At 42.1% G+C, this 22,652-nt stretch overlaps 1 protein-coding gene across 1 annotated transcript; it reads right to left on the reverse strand.

The window, feature by feature from the left end:
* Positions 1-31: 31 nt before the first annotated feature.
* On the reverse strand, positions 32-22,631 carry DSG2 (desmoglein 2). The gene is made up of 15 exons (XM_062633516.1): positions 22,296-22,631; positions 16,189-16,224; positions 15,168-15,302; positions 13,764-13,922; positions 13,370-13,514; positions 12,000-12,160; positions 11,054-11,188; positions 10,723-10,908; positions 9,505-9,764; positions 8,312-8,454; positions 7,452-7,679; positions 6,369-6,599; positions 5,228-5,356; positions 3,806-4,146; positions 32-1,742 (listed from the first exon to the last, which is right to left on the reverse strand). Exons 1-15 carry the CDS (start codon positions 22,338-22,340, stop codon positions 732-734), a joined length of 3,345 nt encoding a protein of 1,114 aa, XP_062489500.1. The 5' UTR covers positions 22,341-22,631; the 3' UTR covers positions 32-731.
* Between the last annotated feature and the right edge of the window lie 21 nt (positions 22,632-22,652).

Below are 22,652 nucleotides of genomic sequence, written 5' to 3' on the forward strand. Positions count from 1 at the left end.
TGCTGGCCTGTGCTTCTAATGAAGGAGCGGCTTCTTACCAGCTGTAGCTCAGGAGCTTCCCTGGCCCACAAGGTTATAGATGGCAAAATACAATGAGAAACTGATGCCCCTTAGGGGTGACTTCAGCAGATACAGAATCACAGAGCAGTCAGGGTTGGAAAGAACCGTAAGTTCATCTAGTTCTAACCCCCTGCTATGGGAACGGATGCCTCACACTAGACCATGTCATCCAAGGCTCTGTCCAACCTGGCCTCGAACACAGCTGCACATAGAGCATTTATCATTTCTTTGGGCAGCCAGTTCCAGTGCCTCACCACCCTCACAGTAAAGAACTTCCTTACACACTAAACGACAGTTCAGAAGCCTAGCTTGTGCTTTGCACGCTGCTGTCCATCACTAGATTTTAGACTTCTGTTCTCCCCTAATTATGCAGCTGTGGTTATGTGTTACTGTTACACTCAGTAATAAAAAAATATTGCAAAAATAGCGAAGGGGAAAACAAATGTATTTCCCCCACCTTTCCACTTCAAAAGCATTGCTGCCAATCTTGCGTAACAGCAGGAGACTTCCTTACTAACTTCCTGGTCATAAACTTTATTCATACGAATTACTGCAAGTGAGTTTGTGTCATTCTGAAAGCGCCAGTAAATTCAGGTCTCAAGAAAACACCTGAGGCAAGACACATGTGGACACAAGAGTGCCAGACACAGACGCCCCTGCAAGGGTCCAAGCTAGGAGCGAGTGTACTGCACCGTGCTGTACTTGGTGACCCTGGAAGACTTGCTCAGTATGGCGCTGGCAGAAGGAGGCCCTTCTGCATTGGAGCCCACCTGGTTAAGCGAGGAGTCTGTGATCAAGACATGGTCTTGCCTTTCTGGGCCAGCACCTGCTGCCTGTTCGGCTCTGCTCTGCATCCCTGAGGCTGTTACCACCCTTTCATTCACGACCACACTGCAGCCCCCTTCCCCAGCAGGGAATGTGAGCGAGCCCTGCTCTGCAGCAGGCACGAGCACCCTCTCCCGCTCCCTCACCACAACATACTTTGAGTCAGGGAGATCCTGAACTGTCAGGGCTCCTGGCCCAGCACCCTCAGATTTCACCATCCTCTCTGTAACCACCACATTACTTTCATGTGGCAAATTGGGGATTTCCACCATACCCTTCAAGCTTGACGCAGGTGCCAGCACTCTCTCTGTCACCACTACGTTCTCCTTAAACTGAGGGTCTAGAAAGACAGTGGTCGAGTGGGCAGGAGCCCCTGCAGAATAGGACATTTCTGTCATGGTGAAATTGGTCTCAGAGTGGGCAGTGGGAAAGGGCTGGGCATCGTGCTGCTCAGAGCAGGATGCAAAGGTTGTTTCTGTGACCACCTCCTTGGACAGGGTGTCTTCTCCTGCATGCACTGGTGGGGCAGACTGGAAGCAGCTGCCTGAAGCAAAGGCTTGTTCCAAGCTGGAAGCATTCCGCTGATCTAAGAACTGTGATTTTGAGTCATTAAGACTGAAACCTGACTCATTCCTGGAGCTACTGTCTTTCATGTTGATGTGTCTGCCTATGCATATTTCTGCTAGAGTCTTAAATTTGTCTCCTAAATCATCAAGGAAGTGGTCGTCAAGATCGCCCTCAATAAAGCTGCAGCAGCCGATGGAGCCATGGGGGGAGCCTGACTCTCCCTGGGAATAAACCAGGAGACAGTCATTTGCAGCTTGGGTTTCATCTTCATCCGCAAAAGAGACAGCTTTCTACAGACAGAAAACAAAAGCAAGCAGAAGTTCATTAATGTCAGCTTGAGACTTAATAAATTTGAAGATCAGGAATGCTTGGTCAAAGAGGTTACAAAAAAAGGAAATTTAACTGAACTCGCAGAACCCATCAACCAAGTAAAGGCAGTACCTAAAAGTGCTTTTTGCTTTTCTGAAGTTAGTCTGAACTCGACAGTACATTTGATGAGAAGAAAAATCTGAGATTAAATGCAAAACTTATGGTACTGTCACCATCTGCTGCTATTCTTACCAGGAACTGTGCCATCTTCACAAAGAGATTGCTTTTATTTTGGTTCAGTAAGTGAACTTCACCTCTAACTAGGTGTTTGTGGGAGAGTGCCAAAACCATGCCCAAGAGTATCTTAACATTTAAACGCACATATAATGAGTACATGCTGACATGTTATCACCTGCCATGGCCCTTTTCACTAGCATAACCTGCTAGGATCACACCCAAGGAGCTCAAAAGCAAACAAACCACAAAGTTAAATGGCTTGATAAGTATGGGAACATAAATTTTTAGGCTCTATGCAGGCCACTCTGGAATAATGAGGGCTTACAGGTTCACACTATAGTTCTCCCAGGGCCAGCTCAGCCTGACAGCAGCATTCACAATGGAGTTGCTGCCAGCACTAGCCCAGATATTTGTGTACATGCTTGCACAGCTCTAGTTTCAGGAGTGAAGACAGACAAATCCCCTGGGCCTGCTGAACCAGGTCTAACTAATACGGTTGCTGGCTTGTGCTGAGAACCACTTTTCTGCCACATCTGAGGTTTTAGAGTGCACATTAGCTCAGGCATCTGTATAATGTGGTATATACCTAGACCCAAATTGACTCTCTACGTTTCTCTGCATTCGATCCCAGAAGAAGACACATTACTCAAGATGCTCCTACAAAGATCAGCACACATCTGAAACTACCTGGTTTGGTTACTTGTCTGGGCTCCCCCTGAGAATCACAACCTGAGATATTTCAGTCTCCCACAAGTTTTAAAGACTGCAGTAGTTATGACCTTTACTAAGCTCTGCTTCAGGATTTCAGCACGCAGCTATGCTTAAAGCATGCCTTAGTATCAGGAAACACAAAGAGCAGAAGGAAAGTGGAACTGCTACTGTTGCATCTGTTCACCCAGAAAACCAGTACCTAGAGCACTCAGGAGATATACAAGCGTCTTCAGCTCAAATCCTTCCTTGGCCTGAGGTGGTGATTCAAACCTACCTACTGCCCTGCAGAACCCCATCATAAGCCAGCTATGCTTATGGGTGTGAAGATGTTTTGTTTGTATAGGTGATGGACAATCTGTATGCTCCCTGGCACACGGAAATGAAACTTTCACTATAAGGGACTCACTGGCATAAAGACTAATGATGTGGTTATGCAAATAGGAATAGCTGCAGTGAGTACGAATAGCCTACTGGTGGTCAATGGTTAGGTCACCAAAAAAAAAACAGAAGAAAGGGGACTGCACCATGTGCCTCATACGCTTCTGATGAATGGCCCTTCACACAGGCTGTTGGGCAAAGAGACAAGTCCAGCACCACTTACTTCATCAGCTGCTTTGAAAATGCAGACCCACCCTCTCCTGTATGACATCTATGGCTTATCTTTCAAAAACCTGCCTCATGGTGAAGTTTGTAGCTGTGACTCATCATGAGTCACAGACGCCTCCCAACAGGCCCGTTTAACACACTTAAATCCCTGAGTTTTAGATCACGTAGTCTCTCTCATGGCTTTTTCCTGGGCAAGGGGCTGCTTGGTCATTGCTGAATACTCTGGATCCCATTCCCAAGTACCTCCCTCAGGAAGCTGTGAGAGACCTTATAAGCACCCAGTGCTACAAGACTGAGCATTATCATGCTCCAAGTCCCACACGTCAGCCTAATCCAAAAATCCTTAATGCCCACAACTCCACATGCACACAATATTGGCCACTGTATCAGGACTGCTTATATATATATATATACACATACCCACTCATCTGTGTTTCACAATGGTAAGTGTAAATATCAAAATACTGTTATTTTTGGCTCATATGCTTACGTCATTGAAGTAGTCTCTTAAAAATTCTTCTTTCATGGCTCCTGTTGCTCCCACTGCAACTCCTCCTCCAGCCATCACCGTCTTGCCTTCTACACCTGCCATGCCTTCAGCCCCTCCAGCTGCCATGGCTCCATACTCAGCACCAGAAAGGAGATGTCTTTGCTCTTCCCATCTTTCCTTGGTAATAGTGGTGCAGTGCTCTCTTACATGAGAAGCAGAGCTGCCTCCTCCTGCTGCACTTCCCTCTCCACTCATTCCTGCTGCTGCTGTCGCTGCTGTTACTGCTCCGCCGGTTGCTCCTCTGGAGTTCCCCAGTCCAGTGGGTGGGATGAAGCTTAGCACTGGCTACATAAATAACACAAATTAGAATGCGACATGAAAGCTGTGCTGTCAAGTGAGCACATGGAACTCACCAAACCAGCAGCAGGGCTGGGTGGAACCTGGGAGGATGCAGTTTTATGACTTGTTTGAATTCGCACTTAATACATGTTGCTGCAAAGAGTAAAAGGCTTCCTGAACCAGGGTGCAGCTTCCACAACTGCGTTCCCAAGGAGGATCATGGAAGTATTTCTATAGATCATTGTTTTCTTGAAAGGGTTGGGAATGAAAGCAGGAAAAAAAAACTCAAAACACTAAAAACGACTTGCAAAATTCCAGGGAGCTCAGCTTTTCCAAGAAAGACTCTGCCCAGCTTTCCTCAGACACAAACTGGGGGAATGTGAGCTGCCTGCTGCCTCTATGGTGCTGCCAGGCCCTTCTTTTCTACCAGTTTGGCTTCCCTGTTGTCTTTAACAAGAATTTGGTGTGAGCACTGACCCCAGGTCTTTTACCTTCTGTTTCTTTATTATTGTGCAGAAGCATGCCAGTGTCATGCCCTTTTTTTGAAAACAGGATTTTGTAGCATAAAAACAAAGGGCAAACTTCTCTCGGCGTTCCCTGTTCCCTCTAATGATCTGCACTTTTTTCTGCCTTTTTCTTTTTTTCTTTTTAATTGAGAATTTCCTCTGTTTAAGAAGGCAAATACATAGGGAAATAATTTAAAATGCAGCCCAAAACTTTAAACTGCTGCTTTACCATGCTCCCAAAGGAGTGAAGAACATTCCATGCTTCCAAATACAAATGCTTCACTCTTTACAGCATCGATGCTTTTCTCACACTCTTATCTTCTATTAGGATACCAACAAGATTTGCTTGGTTGTTTTCCCTTTACGATTTAAAAGCTATGGTGTTTTTTTTTCTGCTGGTGGAATTCACTTTCCACCCACCCTTCACTGAGGCTCACAGGGTTAATTTTAATTAATGTTCATGTGTGGTTAAAATCTGCTGTACAGCTTTGAAACAGCAGCCCATTACGTGAAAGAGGTGCTAGGAGCTGAACTGAACACTTGGATAGAAATCAAAGAAAAATGCTATTACGGATACATGCCTTCTCCTCGGGAGCTGCTCCTTCACTGTTCCACTGACGCAACATTGCCTCACTGTAGTCTGGAATTGCAGCAAATCCCTTTGCTCCTGAGCCACAGGGACACAGGAGCAGTAACAGTGGAACAACTATGGGGAAACAGAAGTTTGCCATTAACTATGTGATTACAGGGTGAAAGCATACTAATAGCCAGTACCAAAGTTTGCCCAGCTCCCATACCTAAATGTAATGAGCTAGTGATCAGTATGAGGGCAGATAAAGACTGAAGACAGGTTATCAGATATTCAAGGTATTTCCTAGAAACATATGTCAGGCTGGTTTCCTAAAGGGTAAACTGACAATTAACCTGTCAGGGCCTCAATCCTGCAGATGATCACACATGCGCACAGCTACACTTCTATAGATAATCTCATATACCAAGCCCTAAATATCACTGTACAACCTCAGCACTTCTAACTCCTCCTGTTCTTTTACTGCTAGCTAACGATATGGTGTCATGTAAATTCCACCTCACCACTCCTATGACATGTCTGGAGTGTTGCCTGGGAAACTCAAAACAATCCAATTTCAAGAACAGAGCGTATTTGTGTGGCATGAACTTTGTTTTGCCACAGAGAGACTGCTACCAGTACAAGCAATATATTACTGCCATTTTAAATATATCATTGGTATACATGGCCATACCCTGACTACAAGCATTCTTCTCTTACTTTCAAGCTTCTATTTTGCCTCAAAGAGCAATGTCAGATGCTGCCCAGAGCAAGGCACCAGACCGAGGTCTGCAGTGAGGAAGAGTAGAGAGAGTGCTGCAGTTTGAGTGGGAAGAGATAGGCTTCACATGGAGATGTGTAGGAACACTGACAGGACTCCTTACTGCTTCCCCAGCTGTTATTTACAGCGCCACAGACAAACATTAAAGTTGTACATATTAATTTTAAAATGCCCAGCTTGTAATCCTTTGAGGGCGAAATGCTGATGTTACCAAAATTGGCTGGGGCTCTGCCATGACTTCACATAGACTATGAGTTTACAGAGAGTAGATATCAAGATGATGAAACCCAGGGGCTGGACTGTTTCTTTCCTGATGCCTTGCAGACCATAATTACAGCGCTTGCGAGATAGTAAGAAAGGATTACTTACGCAGCAAAAGTAAAAATGCCAAGATGATCAGTGCAACCGCTCCTGGTCCCAGACCCACTGATTGAGTGCCAATAAACTTCTCCCTGCATACGCCGTCATCCGCACATTTACAAACAGTCAGTTGCAGAGACTGTGTCTGAGCACAGCTCAACCCTTGGTAATCCTTTATTAGGATGGGAACTTTAGTTCTGCCCAGCTTCAGGTTTTGTGGTACCAGCTGTATGCTGGTGCCTGAGGAAGAAGGGGGGAGTTAAAGAAGAAAAGACAAGAAATGAGTGGAGAAAAAGTTGATTCCTGTAAACTAAGGGAAATAAAACCTCCACAGCCTCCCAACAAACCCCCTCTAGGTAAGTCCAGCTAATGCAATGGAATTAAGTTTGATCAGCTGCTGCTACAGCATATGTGCTCTTATCAACTAATTCATGCTGGCAACAAAGAAGCCGTCCTCACTTACAGTCTCAGAAAATTGTGAAGAGTTTCAGACCACCAGAGTATTTATCATGGAAGGCAGCCTAATTGCCTATATATGTCATGTCATCTGGATAGGTAGAGGCTGAATTCTCAAAAACACAGCTTCAGTCTTCAGGTTAATCTGTTGAGGCCACAGCCAGAAACCAGGGAGTCAACATACTACCTGCTCCTGTGGCCAAGTCATGTCAAAGACACAACTAAGCAAGAGATGCCCACATGAATGAAAATAATAATCAAAAGTTAGGGCAACTGCAGCCAGCAACCCAACCCTATTGCCAAGCTTAACAAAAATCATCCTCAGTCACTGCATGATTTTTGTGGAATGGCTTCAGCCCAGCACTACTCCTGAAATCCTGGTTATCACATATGGGTCATCAAACTAGGCAAAGATGGTCCAACTGAGGGAAGGCATCAAGCTCCGGAAGACATGACTGTGCTTTTACAGCCATTAGAAAGAAGGAAGCAGAACACCAAGTTATGTGTTTTCATGCATGACTCTACATATAGGGCTTTTTGGTCTGGATCAGCCAAACTGTCAGTTTGACTGAAATTAACAAACTACAACAGTAGGACTCTAAAGAGCTAAAAGTAATTAAAAATATATTTGCTTACCATTGCCGAATCCAATTATCCAGTTATCTGCTGTCCCTTCTGGCTCATCAATGACAGTAAAGCTGAAGGGATCACTGTTTGGGTAACCATCCAAATCATTAGCTGTAACACCAACTGATTTTGCATCTGAACACACAGTTTGCACAGGGTTCACAATAACTGGGCAGTTATCATTCTCATCTTTAACTTGAATAACGACTGTGCCGGTGACAGTTTTCTTGGGAAGATCTAAGATTTTAAAATATGAAAAATTTATATTGATTTGAAAGTCCAAAAACTTCAACTGAAACAGCCTTCGTATTTTCACACAAACACTGCTTAAGTAAGTTGAAAGAGTTCTCCCTGGAGTTTATGTATTTCATTCCTAATATTAATAAACATATTGACAAAGTTTTTCTGAAGGCAAGCGGGTTTACTATTTTAACTTAAAAGAAAGTATTTCCTGTGTATGGTTACACAGCAACATGCAGAGAATTCTGATTAGATACACAAGAAGTTTGGGGAATCCTTACTTAGCATTCAAGAAAACTCAGGACTCTGAAGTCTGCTCATTAGTACATAGAGATACCGGTAATTTCCACCTTGACAAGGGATGTTCCTATCAGACTTGGTCTCTGCAAAACTTGTTGCAAAAGTTCACCTCCATGTAGTCAAAGAAGAGAAACAGATACCTTGGGAACCCATTCCAAGGTTCATTCTGCTTCAGGGAGTTGCCCATGTCTCTCCTCCAAATATAGAGCACTAGGCACCTAACTTTTAGGCAATTAAAGATAGGGAGGTTACACACACTACAGTTGTAGAAAGGCAAACTAAAGCCTAAACAAACTGATTATCATGAAAACAAAACCCTCTCAACTTACCAGTAGTTACACCCAACATGGTGATAGTGTAGGTACCATTCACTACATGAGGCGATTCATAATCAAGTTCTTTAGCAAGTCGGATTTCACCTGTCACTGAGTCTACTGTGATCCAGTTTGCTGTATCTCTTCCCTTCATGTATCTGATTAAAATCACATATAAAGATGTACACATTTACAATGAGGATAACAACCATCAGTGTGAAAAGCAGCTTCACAGTACGCTTACTCTGTTTATAGCAGAGACCAAATCCCTAGGTTTGAGGTCTGATGCTCCTGCCACTGAAACTGGTTTCAACTATAAACCTAAGGTTATAAACCTATCCTAAATGTTGAAACTTGCTTTTCTCTCTAGAGCCAGGATTTAGGTGTGGAGGCATTATAAAAAGTAGACTCAAGGAGCAAGAATGGAGCAGGGGAAGGGACCTGCACTGCTGGTCATCATCCTCTCGCAGGGGAAGGGACCTGCACTGCTGGTCATCATCCTCTCGCCCTTCATCCCTGCTCCCAGCAAAAGCTGAGCAGCAGCTGTCTGAGAGAGACTGTATTACAGTCATGGGGGAGAGGGGACCAGTGTTGGGTAGTTGGGTACGAACCTCTGCTGGTGTGCACCACTTGTAAAAGCCATGGTGGTGGGTCAACTACCACAGTTGAAGAGCTATGATTCAAAATCTAAGCACACACACACAGACTGGTGGACTTTACACCCTTTCTGTCTGATTGCTAGATGCTTCTGCTTATTTCTTCCTAATGTTTCTGCAGACGATGAAATCAGATGAGTAAATCTACTCTCAAAAGTAGACAGGCACAGCAAACAGCATGGAAGCACAGACAACTTCAGCCCAAACACTCATGTCCCACCATGTGCAAGAAAAAAAGTAGGATTTTCACATCAGCTATTTTCTGCATAACTGAATACTGAAGATGATGATAATGCTGTTCTAGATGTGAATTACACATAATAGAAAACAACTGTCCTGGAGACATTGAAAGTCAGGCTGGATGTGGTTTTAGCTGAAGACGTCCCTGCTCATTACATAAGGGGTTGGACTAGGTGACATTTGAAGGTCCCTTCCAACCCAAACTGTTCTGATTCTATGACTGCCTTTGAAATTATCGCAGTTCAATATACATGTTCTTACAGTAAGATATGTTTTCTGACACAGTTATGATGGTTATAAAAAGATTCTTACATAATTTGCTTGCTTGGTTTTCCAGTGTCTTCATCATAGGCTTGATACTGTCCAATAACCTGTTTTATCTGCAGTTTCTCACTTGCTTCAATAATTTTTGTGCCACCAGGGAATACAGGGCCTTCCCGCACATTAATCACATTGATTTTGACTGGAATTGTTTGTGCTTTATAATTGTGTTTAATCGATTTGTGGAATTCTGCTTTGTTTGTAACAACAATGCCCAAGCTCAGGCTCTGCATGGTTTCATAATCCAGCTCCTAAAGCAGTAAGAAAACCAAAAAAACAACACACTCTAAATCTGACAGAATGTGATATCTAGACAACATTCAGACATTTAATATTTAAATAATGCTATTTAAGTAATACTGATGGCTAACATGTTACTCTTAATAGATAATGCTTCAAACTACTATAGTAGGAAGGTTACTCTTGTTTTTAATGGATAGCACCATAGGTATGTCTTTATATTATTTTAATTTAAACTAATTTATGGAAGGTGCGATGAGTCTTACCCACACATTCTGTCTTTACTTCCAGTGCTCCATATTACATGTCTTTTCCAATTTTAAATTTTTGGGATTTTTTTCCTTGTTGTTTTGTTCTGTGGGCTGTTTGGTTTTGGTTTTTAACCAATTAATTTACTTAATAATGCATATCAATTTTTTTTTACAATTACCAGGTTTCAAATAACATAACAGAGTGAAAAAAAAAAGGGCACTACGCTTCAATGCTTGTGGACTAAAGAGGAGTGAAATTCATAAAATGGAAATTTTGATGTATAGAAAATACTTTCATAATTTCAATTTATGGAAATCCATAAAATAATCTGTAGCCCATGACACGGCATAGGTGTTGCCTGCAACATTAATCTGTGGCCACTGGAAATAAAGAAGTTGAAACTGAGATCATCAAGGAGAGAAAATACATGGGAAAGTTGACAGCATAATCGTTAGCACCGTTGCCCAAACAACACAGAAAGTTTGGGGACTTCTGCCCCACTAGATATATTTATTTGAGATAACACACAATGCTGGACAAAATCATTATTTTGCACACAATTACTTAATACACCAACACAGAACATGCCAAAGGAGGAGTGTCTACTGTGTAAATTTACAGTTTACGTACTGACTGAATATAAATAATTTGTATGTCAACTTAAAGAGAATAAATGGTTCTACTAGTTAAAGAAGACTCTCTAAAGAATATACTAACCTTCACAACAGTCAAAACTCCTTCATTTGTTTGGGTATCTGTTACTATACGGAAAAAACCACCTTCATTGCCAGAAACAAATGAAAAGTTTGCCAGCCAGTTATCAGAAAACTCTTCATCTTTGTCAAATACTTTTATTCGCAGAATTTCCACATTTGCTCTGTTTTCTTCAATGCTTCCTTCAAACTGCAAATGAAAACCACTCTACTTTAAGAAGATGTCATTATTTACCTCATTCCACTAGTGCAAGAAAGTCTGCACAGCCTTGTATTAAGCAATGGGATACTGGCAAGTATAGCAACATGCCAAATAGTGTGATAAATCTACTTACTGTGCTGCTTTCAACCACAGGCAGGTTGTCATTGACATCCAAAATCTTGATTTCTAAAGAACACGTTGCAGCATTCCCACCTACTTCACCACCACGGTCTTTTGCTTCCACCACCAATGAATAGCTACTTTGTGTCTGCCACAATAAGAAAACTTGTTTAAACCACGCAAAAAAAAAATCCTTAGCTGTATTATCACTATCACATTTTCATAATCCCTCTCATGGTCAATTATAACTCCTTTCTAGCCAGTAGTAAATCTCAAGCTCAACTACCTTGACAGGCTCTGCTGAGGCTTTGAAAAGGATTTCAGACTACTGCATATTCCCCACATGCAAGACTTTACTTAGGTGGCAAATGAAAGAAATTCAGGGACAGGACCAATGATACTTGCAGTCAGGGCTAGAGGCAGAGACGTTGTCCTCAGCTGCAGAGCTAATGTCCAGATCACCATCTGCTGGCCAGTCAAAATTCATGCAAGCTCAGATGAAGTTGCTCATAATACGTGGCTTTCAATGCTGTCTCACAGCAGTGACCATCCTAATTATTTGTACCTCAATTTGCATAGCAGGCTACAAAAACTCTAGATGCAATCAGCAGTTTTGCAGATAGTGATCTGGACTGTCTTTGCCAAGAGCTCTCCAGCAGGAAGAAACAACCCCTTGCTTCATGTAACTGCTGCCCTGGCTGTATGGGAAACAGAAAGCAATGGCCATTGGGGCTGGCAATATGCTAGGGAGGTGACAGAGGGAATACAACCTTCATTCCATCACACACACCACTCCCCAATTCCTGAAAAACACAAATCAGCCAGACAAGGCTTTAATCCAAGGGAGGTGAAAGAAGGCAAGAGGGCCAGTCCTTCACTTCAGCAGGCAGCGCTGAAGGTGGCAACAGAGCCATTTGAAGACTGCTGTTCACAGATTAAAAATGGGAGGGTTTTTTTACCTCTCTGTCAAGGTTTATTTTTGCTACTCGAACCACGCCAGTATCCTTATCCATACTGAATGCAGCACTAGGGCTTTGGGAAACAATCCTGAAAGCAATTTTGGAATTTAGGTTATTTGGCTCATCTGCATCTGTGGCATTTATCCTTAGTACAATTGTACCTGGAAAAAAACAAACAAAATACAGTATTTGTTTATACTGCCATGCACTGTGAAGTATTTTTATTTTCAAGGTGTCCAATTACAAGATTGTCAGGATGCACTGCATGATTTTCTGATGCTCTTGCCTTTATTTATTTAATGAATAGAAGCGTTCCGAAAATCCAAACAGTACATATGTTAAAAGTATACCCTTCTAAGCAAACAAAAGGATTGTATCCACACATCTGTAACTCACAGAATTCAGCGACGAGATTTAAACAGGCTGAATTCTCTCAAAAATTCTGACAGAAAACTGTAGATATACAGAGAAGAAAGAAAATGGTTTTGAACAAGTGGTTACATTTCCCTCGCACACTGTTCTGAAGGGAGCATTACTGAATCCTCTACCTGAGTGTTATTAAAACAATTGCTCCGTATTGATGCCTTCCAGTAACTTCATTCAAAATGCTCCACAATGCAATCCTTTGGGAAAGGGTGTACCTTAGTGTCCAGTGCCCAAGTTTGAACAGTAGCTGGAATTCAGATAAAGGGCAATTACTTTATGGCTGCTACTGATTTGAAGAATGCTGAGGGAACTCAATACCTCAGCCAAGTGTATGGTCAAGAATTTGATTTTTTTTTCAGATTACCATGTCACTGTGTCCATTTCAATGTCAGCTATTTATTAAATTGGTTTATTCTGTTTTTTCTTGTCTCCTGGGAAGTAATCTGTTGCTCTTATATCTACTGACATCAACAGGAAAACAGCCACTAACTCATTCTTTGAAAGTTAGGTCACAGCCATATGCACTTAACAGTGAAGTACCTCTCCACACAATAGATAAAGCAGGGCTTTCCAGGAGCATGTCAGAGTAGAGTCCCTCTCAAATCAGCTGCAATTGCTATGCTAAAGGGTAGACTACATTTCTCATGAAACTGCTGCTGAAGGACTCTGGTTCCTGGATTTGCAGTAACTTTGATACCAAACCAAAGACATCATAAGAGGACATCTTCTCTGTTGTCTTTATGTGAATGCTTTCCCCTAGTCACACCATATAGCTTAGCCCTGAATAAAAACTTGCATTCATACATGGATAACCTGGCCTATGCAAGCAAGAGAATATATCCTTGTCACTGCAGATGTGCTGCTGAAAACAGCATATTCAACTTGCACCCTTGTATGTGTTGGAAAAAGCTGAATGAAAAAAACAATTCTTAAAATATTGTCACCTGTTTCACTTAATTCTTCAACTGAACCAACAAAAACTTCATGGGAAAACACTGGAAAATTGTCATTTATATCCACAATTTTAATTGGGAGGTCTATTGGCTCTTCTAGTTTTGCTCCAGTTTTATCCAGTGCGTGACCTCTGAGCTGAAATAACACAGAAACAATAAGAAAATCCAGTAGGTGACTGTACTATATATAAATACACATGTGAAATAAATATATATAAATCTAAGCATTATGTAAGCATATGTAATATGCTTATAAATATCAACATGTGTACAGAGACAAATATCCAGGAACATTAAAACTAAATGAAGCAAACACGTCCAAACAAAACAAATAAAAATGGATAGGAGGACACTTATATGGAAAAAAAGTTACTACTCAACTTACAAGCAGCATTGGAGTCTTTTCTCTGTCAACCCTTCCTGTTATGTTCAAGTCTCCAGTCTTCCCATTAATAACAAATAATCCGTAAGGGGGTTCTGTTACTCCTTGACCAGATATAGTATAAGTTACCACTATCCCTGTATCTTCAAGATCAGAATGTATCTAGCAGGAATATAATAGATTAAATAGCATAAGTAAATAAAACCACATTTAAAAATTCAAAGAAAATACTGTTGGTATTTTTGTAAAGGACAAACAATAATAAACATTAAACACATTTCCCTGCACGTCTTTGAACGTGAAGATGTTGAGATGAATGCAGGAAGAGCTGCATGTTCTGTTTGAGGATCTGCTGCAGGGAGATGAGGAAGATGATAGCCAGTGCAGCAGTTGGGTACCATGGCGTGGAGAGGTTTGTGGGACAAGAAAAATATAACTGGTTGTACACAGAGAGCGGGATAGGATGCAAGTGCAAGGAAAGGCTGGAAAACCACTGTGATAAGATGAAAATCTGAAGTCAAGGAAAAAGAAGGAAACTGACCAAGCAGATGGGAGTAAACAAAATGTGCAGAAAGACTAAGGGGAAAAAAAGAGTCTTGAACAATAAGCTGAGCAAGAGAAATTGAAGTTACTTGAGCAAAACCTGAAAATAATATATAACAACTTTTAAAGGCAGGTTGGACCTAAGCTAATGAGTGTACCCAGCACTGGAGGAAGTGATGGTGTAGAGCATGAAAGGTGAGACCTGGAGAGGAACAGGTAGAAGAGGCTGCATAGACTAGAGATTATACCCTTCCTCTCTTCTGCTGTCAGCAAGTACCTGAAACATCTGGAAAAGGAGTACCAGCATCACCATCAAGGGGCAGCCCAAGCAGCGGGTAACAGCCTGCTACCATCAGCAGTTACTTTATATGCTGAAGGTGTGGTACTTCATAACAAGTGTGGTGAATTCAGCTTCCAACACTAGCGCTGAACCAAATGAATATCACTCTTGTACAAAGGATAACACATTGGTTATATTTACCTCTGTTCCCTAAAAAAACTAGGCATGCATAATCATGCTACATTCTGCCCAATCACTTCCAGCAGTTTTGGGACCCATTTGCCAAGTTCAACTATTGGGGTGATGGAGTAAAATACCTCAAAGATATTGCATTCCCCAAAGTCTGATAAAAACTGGTAATTAGGAAAGATGAGAGACTGAGCCAAATTGGGCTGCAAGAGTAACCCATTTGCTGAAGGAAGGAAACAGAAGGAAATATGCCAATCTTCAACTGCCATTCAACAGACCTTTAAAATTAAATAAACATGTGTGCATATGTTTATGGAAGCCACACCCTTATTTTACTTTTTTTTTTGGTCTCTATTTTTATGTGTATTCTGCATCTATTTATTTTCTGGGCTTACTCTAGCAATCGGATTCTTATAGGAATTGTCTTCCTCTTCCCGTATGAAAGCCGGAGGGACTGTCCATTCTCGTTTCTGTCTGACTAGGCTGTTGTGATGAGACAACATGCCACTCCTGCCATTTTGATTATAAACCTGCGAAGAAACAAGGTTGAATGTCAGCATTACACTTAGCCATTTCAGGTGAATGCTTTATTGCTGCTGTAGCCTAGACTTCTGAACAGCTTTTGCTCTTTCAATAGCTAGTAACTTCAAAATCATGAGCAGCATTAGCCTTCTGAGCCACAATCTAAGAGCTATACACTCCTCGAGCTGTTTGAAGAGGAAAACTATATTAGTCTTTTCATCAAGGCACAATTAGGTACGACAGGCTTTAAATACATCAGCAAGTTCCCATGACTAGGGGTTGGTGAAAATATACCTGCTCTGGAAGATTTAAATGCTTGTCATCAGATGTGGGAAGATGTTTGGCACTAAGGCTGTTTTGAACCACCATTTCTGCCTTATTAACCCGTTTACCATCCCACCAATACTGCTTCTTACTCAATCTTCTCTCCAAAACAGAATATATGAAACATCCACTCAACCCATCCACTGTCTGCTTTCTGCTTTCCTCGCTCAACTACTCCTCATTCTTACTCTGTATTACACCCTTCACCCTTCTGTCCAGCTTAGTCCCTACTGTGCCTGTTGACTTCCAGATTAACATCTGGAAATGTTTCCCCTTAACATCTTCCATAAAATAGTAGTTGATTTACACAGAGTTAAAAAGAGATATCTGCAAACTTTATGTTAGGGGAAGTTTCTCAAAGTTGAAGACCACCCAGTTTGATGGATGTAGGAATCTATTCACTTACATTTTGCCTTTAATTTCATTATTTATTACACAGCTTTCATAGTTTCAGAAAATGGTAAAAATCAATATATTTATCAACTGAAGTAAGTTACACCTTTGACACTTTGCTCAGAGAACCATTTTTCAGGCACTGATAAAGAAAAGCAGTTTTCTATTATTTCCTACCTTCACATAGAGTCCATTTCCGTAATTCAAACAGATCTGCAATGGAAGTTATGATAATCATGATTAATTCTATGTCACTTTAGCAATATTAAAACTTACCTGACGTGACCTTCCTCGTAAGAAAAGCAAAGCCATAAGGAAAGGGGCATTTGACCGAGACAAATTTTTACTATTTACCCATAATAGCTTCCAAAAATTCACCCATAATCATTCACATTAAAAATATACACTATAATTATATAATTAAAATTTTGCCCTTTTTTTTTTCCCGGCAGGAAAAGGTTAATAAGCAATTAATAGCAGGAAACACATAATAAGTAATTAATATCTGTTTTTCCGATAAATTCAGACTTTACAATAATTTTTAAACAACCATTTTTTAGTGCTGAATAGTGTTTCACTATTCCAAAACGTCACGAATTTTTCACCGAGTTCAGCACTGGTTGCCAGCAAGACTCTAGAGAAGCTCCCTCTTCTGGGCAAACTCTGGATTAGACCCGCTGTGGTGGGCTAGCAACTCCACCAAAGAACAAAACTGGTTAAATAATGTTTAAAAGCAAGGACTAATTAAACCATCTGCTGACGCATACATGACAGAAGCAGCTCTCTGCTTTGCCCCTTGCTGAAAGGATAAATGGCATACATACAACCCTTACTTAAAGATGGGCATCTGGCAAGCAAATCACGCTTGCTCTGACAAAAATCTCACATACCAGCATTCAGTATTGGCACTGTCAATCTCGGTGCACCAGGACAGCTCAGGACAGCTATGCATGCCCTTAAACACCCCAGCTAGGTGCCTTATCCTGGCTGGAAGGAACTGAAGCCTCAGTTAAATTACCAGAGACCCTGTGTTTAACTGCTCTCCAAGAGCCTAAGATTGTGCAAGTAACAAAACTGAGGGCAAAACTTAAAGTGCAAAACCAAGCCCTGGGAAACAATAACATCAAAAATTAGGTTATTACAACACTTGAAACCAACAAATAATAAGCTTTGTATAGATACAGAATACAGTTATCCTTCTCCACAACTATCACATCTACCTACATTTCACTACTTCACTGATTGGTTCTTTTTTAATGCTAATGCCTATGGCAAAGCAAGCTCAGAAAAGGTGAATTCCTACTGAAAAGTCAGGGATTATCTCTGTATATTCTCTTTAACTGGTTTCTGGACTGCTGACTGGGTTCTCTCCCTATTCACCCCTCTGACTCAGCCTTGATTCCTGAATTGATGATGGCTTCTTTTTTCTCCTGAGATGTTATCTCTTTCCCACACAAACAAGCAATGCAGTGGACAGGATTGAGCAATGTAGCAGGCTGTTTCAACTTGCACAACACAACTCTTTTCCAAAGGGTTATTTTCCCAATATGCATATTCTGAAGACAAAAATCAGCAAGCCCTAAATCCCTCACAGATATGCACTGTGAGGGCTACAGGTTCTTACACCTTAGACCAAGTTGTTTTCATGAATATTGGTAGTCTTAGTTGGTTTTATTAGTTATAATAAATTTTAAAAACTTCTATGATTAATGAGATTGTACCAGCAAGAGTGACAGCAGAATTTTGTTTCCTAGAAAAGGTTTTCCAACAGAAGCTGCATCTCTTTCAGAAAGTGAATAGTTGGCAAGATGTTATTGTGACCATCCTTTCTTGCTTGTTCTTACTGATAAACTGAAGGGAAAAGTGTTTCTGACTCAATACCAAATGGAAACAAGAGGCACGAAGTGAGAATTTTCCTGGTATTGGAATCCTGAGAACCGCAGTATAATCAAAAGTGTCTGAAATTAAGGAATAAGCAGGTCTTCCACTGAGATGTGTATGAAGCATAGAAAATTCCATTAGTCATTATAAACAGAAAAGTTTTTCATTAAGATAACTAAAAGTAAAAATCAGTTTGCTTAGTAGCAAAGCAGCTGCAAAACACTGTTTTATTGCTAAGGCAGTAAAAAATACTTTTGCTCTTGTACTTTTTTCATCTATAGTCCACAAGTAATCTCATACGGGACTTCTAAGGTATGTACAAAAGGTGTTTAAGAATGGCAATTTTATTTGAGAAGCATAAATACATGTGAAACAAAGATATAAAGGAATCATGCATTTATAGTGAAAATTTGTAAAGGTTCCAAAAATTAAAAAGGGGAAAAGCACTTTTCAATGACATTTTCTTCAAGGAAAAGTGAAAAGTCACGTATCCAACAGGTGTTGAATTCTGAATTTTCCCTTTTTTTAATATCCTAGAGCTGCCTTCTCTAACTGGCTTAATAAGAAAGCCCTGTCATCTGATGTGGATCATAGCCTTGGCACAAAAATTAGGCATCTGTTGATGACATTCACTGATGACACAGAACTGAGAAGGCATTGTCAGAAGTGTCTGACTGGGTGGTTACAGAAAACAAGGTGGAAAACCTAAGGCCTGAAGTAATAAAAATGGAATGAGACACTACAGGAAAGCAACAGGAGTAGGCAAGAGAGAGGAGAAAGAAGGGAGTGACTGCCACATATATCAACGCTGCTCTTGCCCAAATCCATGTCCATGTATAGTCAGGACATGACTAAAGGACAAACTCTGAACACACAGCTTAGTTTTATACTTTAAAGATAACGACTGAGTAAGCAAGAAGGTATGTGTCTGTATTTGCTACACTATGTACAGCATAGTGTATGATATCCCTGCCCATGGCAGGGGAGTTGGAACTAGATGATCTTAAGGTCCTTTCCAATCCCAACCATTCTATGATTCTATGAACAGTAAGTCCTAGAAACATGGTCATTCACATATGCTGTGTCAGGAAATTTGGATCTCACACCTCCTCTGAGTCAGTTTTGTGCTGAAGACAGTGGGCAAGTGAAGATCTTTCACACTTACAGGAGAAAGGCTGAAAGGACAATCCAAGGTTATCGACTAGACTATCTTCTGGCCCTGAGGCAGGTGAACTACACCTAAGTGCTTCCTGACAACTGTTTATAACCTGTTCTTAAAACAGAGGGATGGAGGCCCCACAGCCTCACTAACCTAAGGCAGTGCCTAGATTGTCTTACAGATGGAACGTGTTTTTCAATTTTTACCCTCATTTTATTATCCTAATTTTTAGCTCTTTACAATTTGATCATATTGCTGTTTGGATGAGATCCAATTTCAGATTAAGGCATACCAATCTGCACGTCTAAATGAACGCCAAGTGCCTAAACTTCTGTTATAATTAACAGAAATATAGCCAATGCAGACAAACAGCAGTTCAACTTGCCCCAAAGACAGTTCACATCTATTTCTCTGTAAGCTCCACTGACTGTAGCTATATCTAGTTTGTAAACCAAACACAAGAGGATTTGTAGAGCAAAGCAGTTGCTGCTGAGAACACAATACTACATGACCTGTATTTTGTGGTATTTACCTCGGATTAGAATTAGCCTGGTCCCACAGACCAAACACCCACGAGCAGGGGGATGCATCTCTCAGCAGTTTCACCCAGGAGGGATCAGGTCCACACACTGAAGATCTGCTTCGAAAGCACAATTCGATCCAACCACACAGGTGCATTCTGCATCCACTGCACCTCCATTTACCATAAAAGAAATTCAAACACCTGTACTGAAATGTCTTAGCCTCAAACCACACTTCCCTCTTTGCCACATTAATAATGCCCTCATTGAACAGTGTAGCTCCGTTTTCTTCACAATTACTGTTCATATATCTGAAAACTTACCATGCATCTTACCCACTTTCTTTTCTCAGTACTCAGTTCATTAATCTCACTTTAGGAATCATAAAACAGGATTACCTAAACTTAGATCCCATTTTTTGCCTTCCTCTAGTCTCCCCTGGGTGGATTCACTTTATTCTGAAGTCTGGTGTCCAAAATAATAACACCATTTTAGTTCAACAGGATGGATAAAATACTAGACCTTATGTATTTCTAACCTGATTTCATATCTCACCATAGTGCTGGTTTCCCCTTCCTCCCCCCGCTTTTGGAACAATATTAAGTTGTTGAATCAGTGCATAGAAGCTTGTAAATATTTTTACCATGTGTCAACACGTTACTGGCGATAGAAGTGAGGCTGCTTGGAATCATCTCACCTTTGTTCTAAAACTGAGGTTCATGTTGGCTTCTTTGTTTTTGGTGGTTTTTTTTTTTAATTTGTTTCTATGAATTTTGAAAGTAAATTGCTACTGGCTCTGACATTACAATAGTGATCTAATGGATTCTGGACTGAATTTCATCATACCCTGTCTGATATTCCGAACATCAAGGAAGTACAATCTAAGAAGACATTCAGAGAATTAAAATCAGTTTTGTTATTCGCATAGTAAGATTCATAAATCTCTGTCAACTGTTCACTGAAGTGTTCTAACATTTCCTCTCTAGAAGACGTGACGTCCACCCCCTCCAGAAATGATCGAGAAGCCTCCCAGTCTAATAATCATGCCCATGGCACTGAGAGCACACCTGGACACATGCCAGGTAGAGCCCAACCCTACGGGTGCACTATTGTCCGGCACACCCAGACACACCTGGAAAAGGGTTGAAGGCAGGGACCTCGGGAAAGCAGTTCTCGATGATTCTAAGGCAGAACGTGCCTGGGGAAGACAGTACCTCCTGAGGCTGGCTTTGTCTTTCAGTAGTTCCTTAAGGTTTTGAAGTTATCAGTGCTATCTCTGCATGTCGTAAGATATAAATGACCCTAATTTGATGCTCTCAAACAGGCCACCAGACCTTCTGCCACAAGAATGTCTTTGTCCTGATTAGGGAAAAAAAACCCAAGCAAACCAAAAAGGCAAAGTCCATAAGCACCTTTTTCCTGACATCAACCAAGGCAGCTTGATTTGCTCTAATATTCTACCCAACAATGAGCGATTTAAGCACCAAAACAACTTCATTCTTAGTACACTGTACCCTGTCCCAGCTTCAGCTGAGACTGAGCACGATGAGGATTCAGGAAAACAATTTTCCTCTTCAGCCAAAACCAACAGCATCCTGAGCGAGTGCAAGCCCACCAGAACAGGCAATGGTGTGGCGTCAGATATTACAGAAAGAATTAGTGGTACGTTCTGTACAAGTAGCACTCTGCATGCTTCCCACCGGTCTTTTGGGCAAAACGAGGGTAAAACATTTTCCAACCAATTCATAACTCCCAGTGTTCTGCAAAGACCAGGGTTAACTGTTGCTGGACAGCTTTTGGCCAATTGCTAGTCTACATCAGTTATGGGTCAGCTGGGACAACCGGTCTCCAGCTAGCAACTCTGATTCTGCAGGGTATCAAGCTCCAGAAGCAAGGTCCTGATGCACAGCAGCTGCCAGCCTGACCATACAGTATGCCATTCCTGAAACCTGCCCAGGTTCCCAGTGCAGCCTGTGCCCTGGCCTCCACCCTCACCTTCATCTGAGCCGCGGCAGCCTGACTTCTGCAGGCATTTTGCCATCCTGGAAAAGTGAAGAACTAAGGAACGCCACAGATGTGAAGGAAAGCTCCCTGTAAAGCATCTAGAATCAGATAGAAGCCATCAGTCCAAATCAAACAAATCAGGCATTTTGCTCTTAGTTTGTTATGAAATGCACCTTGCTTTTAGCATGAAAAAGTATTTCATAGAATGGAAAGCCTGAAGGCTGATGTCTAAAGAGTGAGGACAGGGAAGGACAAGGCCTGCAGTGTCTTGGATTATTAATAATTTGTGTAATTTCTCTAAAGCAACACGGTATTCTACTAAATTCACCTTTACGACCCATTTTGCCTTATGGCACTATTTCTTCACTAAGGTAATGCAATCTATTAACACAGATAATATGTTGAGCACGAAGACGGAAACAATACAAACTCCTCACTGCGTTTCCGTTCCTCCTGGTGTCTCGAAAAACCCCACCCATTCCTGACACCGTTCGCATCGGGTTTTTCTGCCTTTGCCTGCTTTCGGACAGCAAACAACCATCACTTTCCTCTACTTTCCAAAGCAACGGAGAAAACCCGTTCCCAGCCCCAAGCAGCCGGCGGCGGGACGGCTGACCACCCCCTACGGGCAGAGCTCTGCCCCGCGACGCCGGGGCCGGGTGACGCCGGTGCCGCTCCCTGCGCAGCACCTCCCTTGTGCCCCCGGTCCCCGGACTCACCAGCAGCGCCAGCAGCCGCGCCGCCGCGGCGGGGTCCCGCGACATGGTCGCCGTGCCCTCCGCGTTCTGTCCGGGAAGGGGTCAGCTCCGCGGGCGCCCCACGAGTGGAAATGGAGGCGGCCCGTCCTGGGGCGAACAAGTAGCCACGGGTGGGCGGAGTGTATCGAGCAGCGCCGAGCCGGGAGGGGGCAGGTGATGCCTGGCCCGCCCCAGCCCCGCCCGGCTCGACCTGACCGCGGCGGGAGCCCCCATCCACCGCCCCGCCGAGCTCCGCCCGCGGGTGCCTTCTGGGGGTGCTAAGGGCAGCGGAGGTGCTGCCGGAGCAGCCCGTCGGGGACCGGCCGCGGTTCCGGCAGG

Source organism: Pezoporus occidentalis, unplaced genomic scaffold (assembly GCF_034315485.1).
Source record: "Pezoporus occidentalis ecotype Australia unplaced genomic scaffold, CSIRO_AGI_Poc_V1 ctg4, whole genome shotgun sequence".
NCBI classification, from domain to species: Eukaryota; Metazoa; Chordata; class Aves; order Psittaciformes; family Psittacidae; genus Pezoporus; species Pezoporus occidentalis.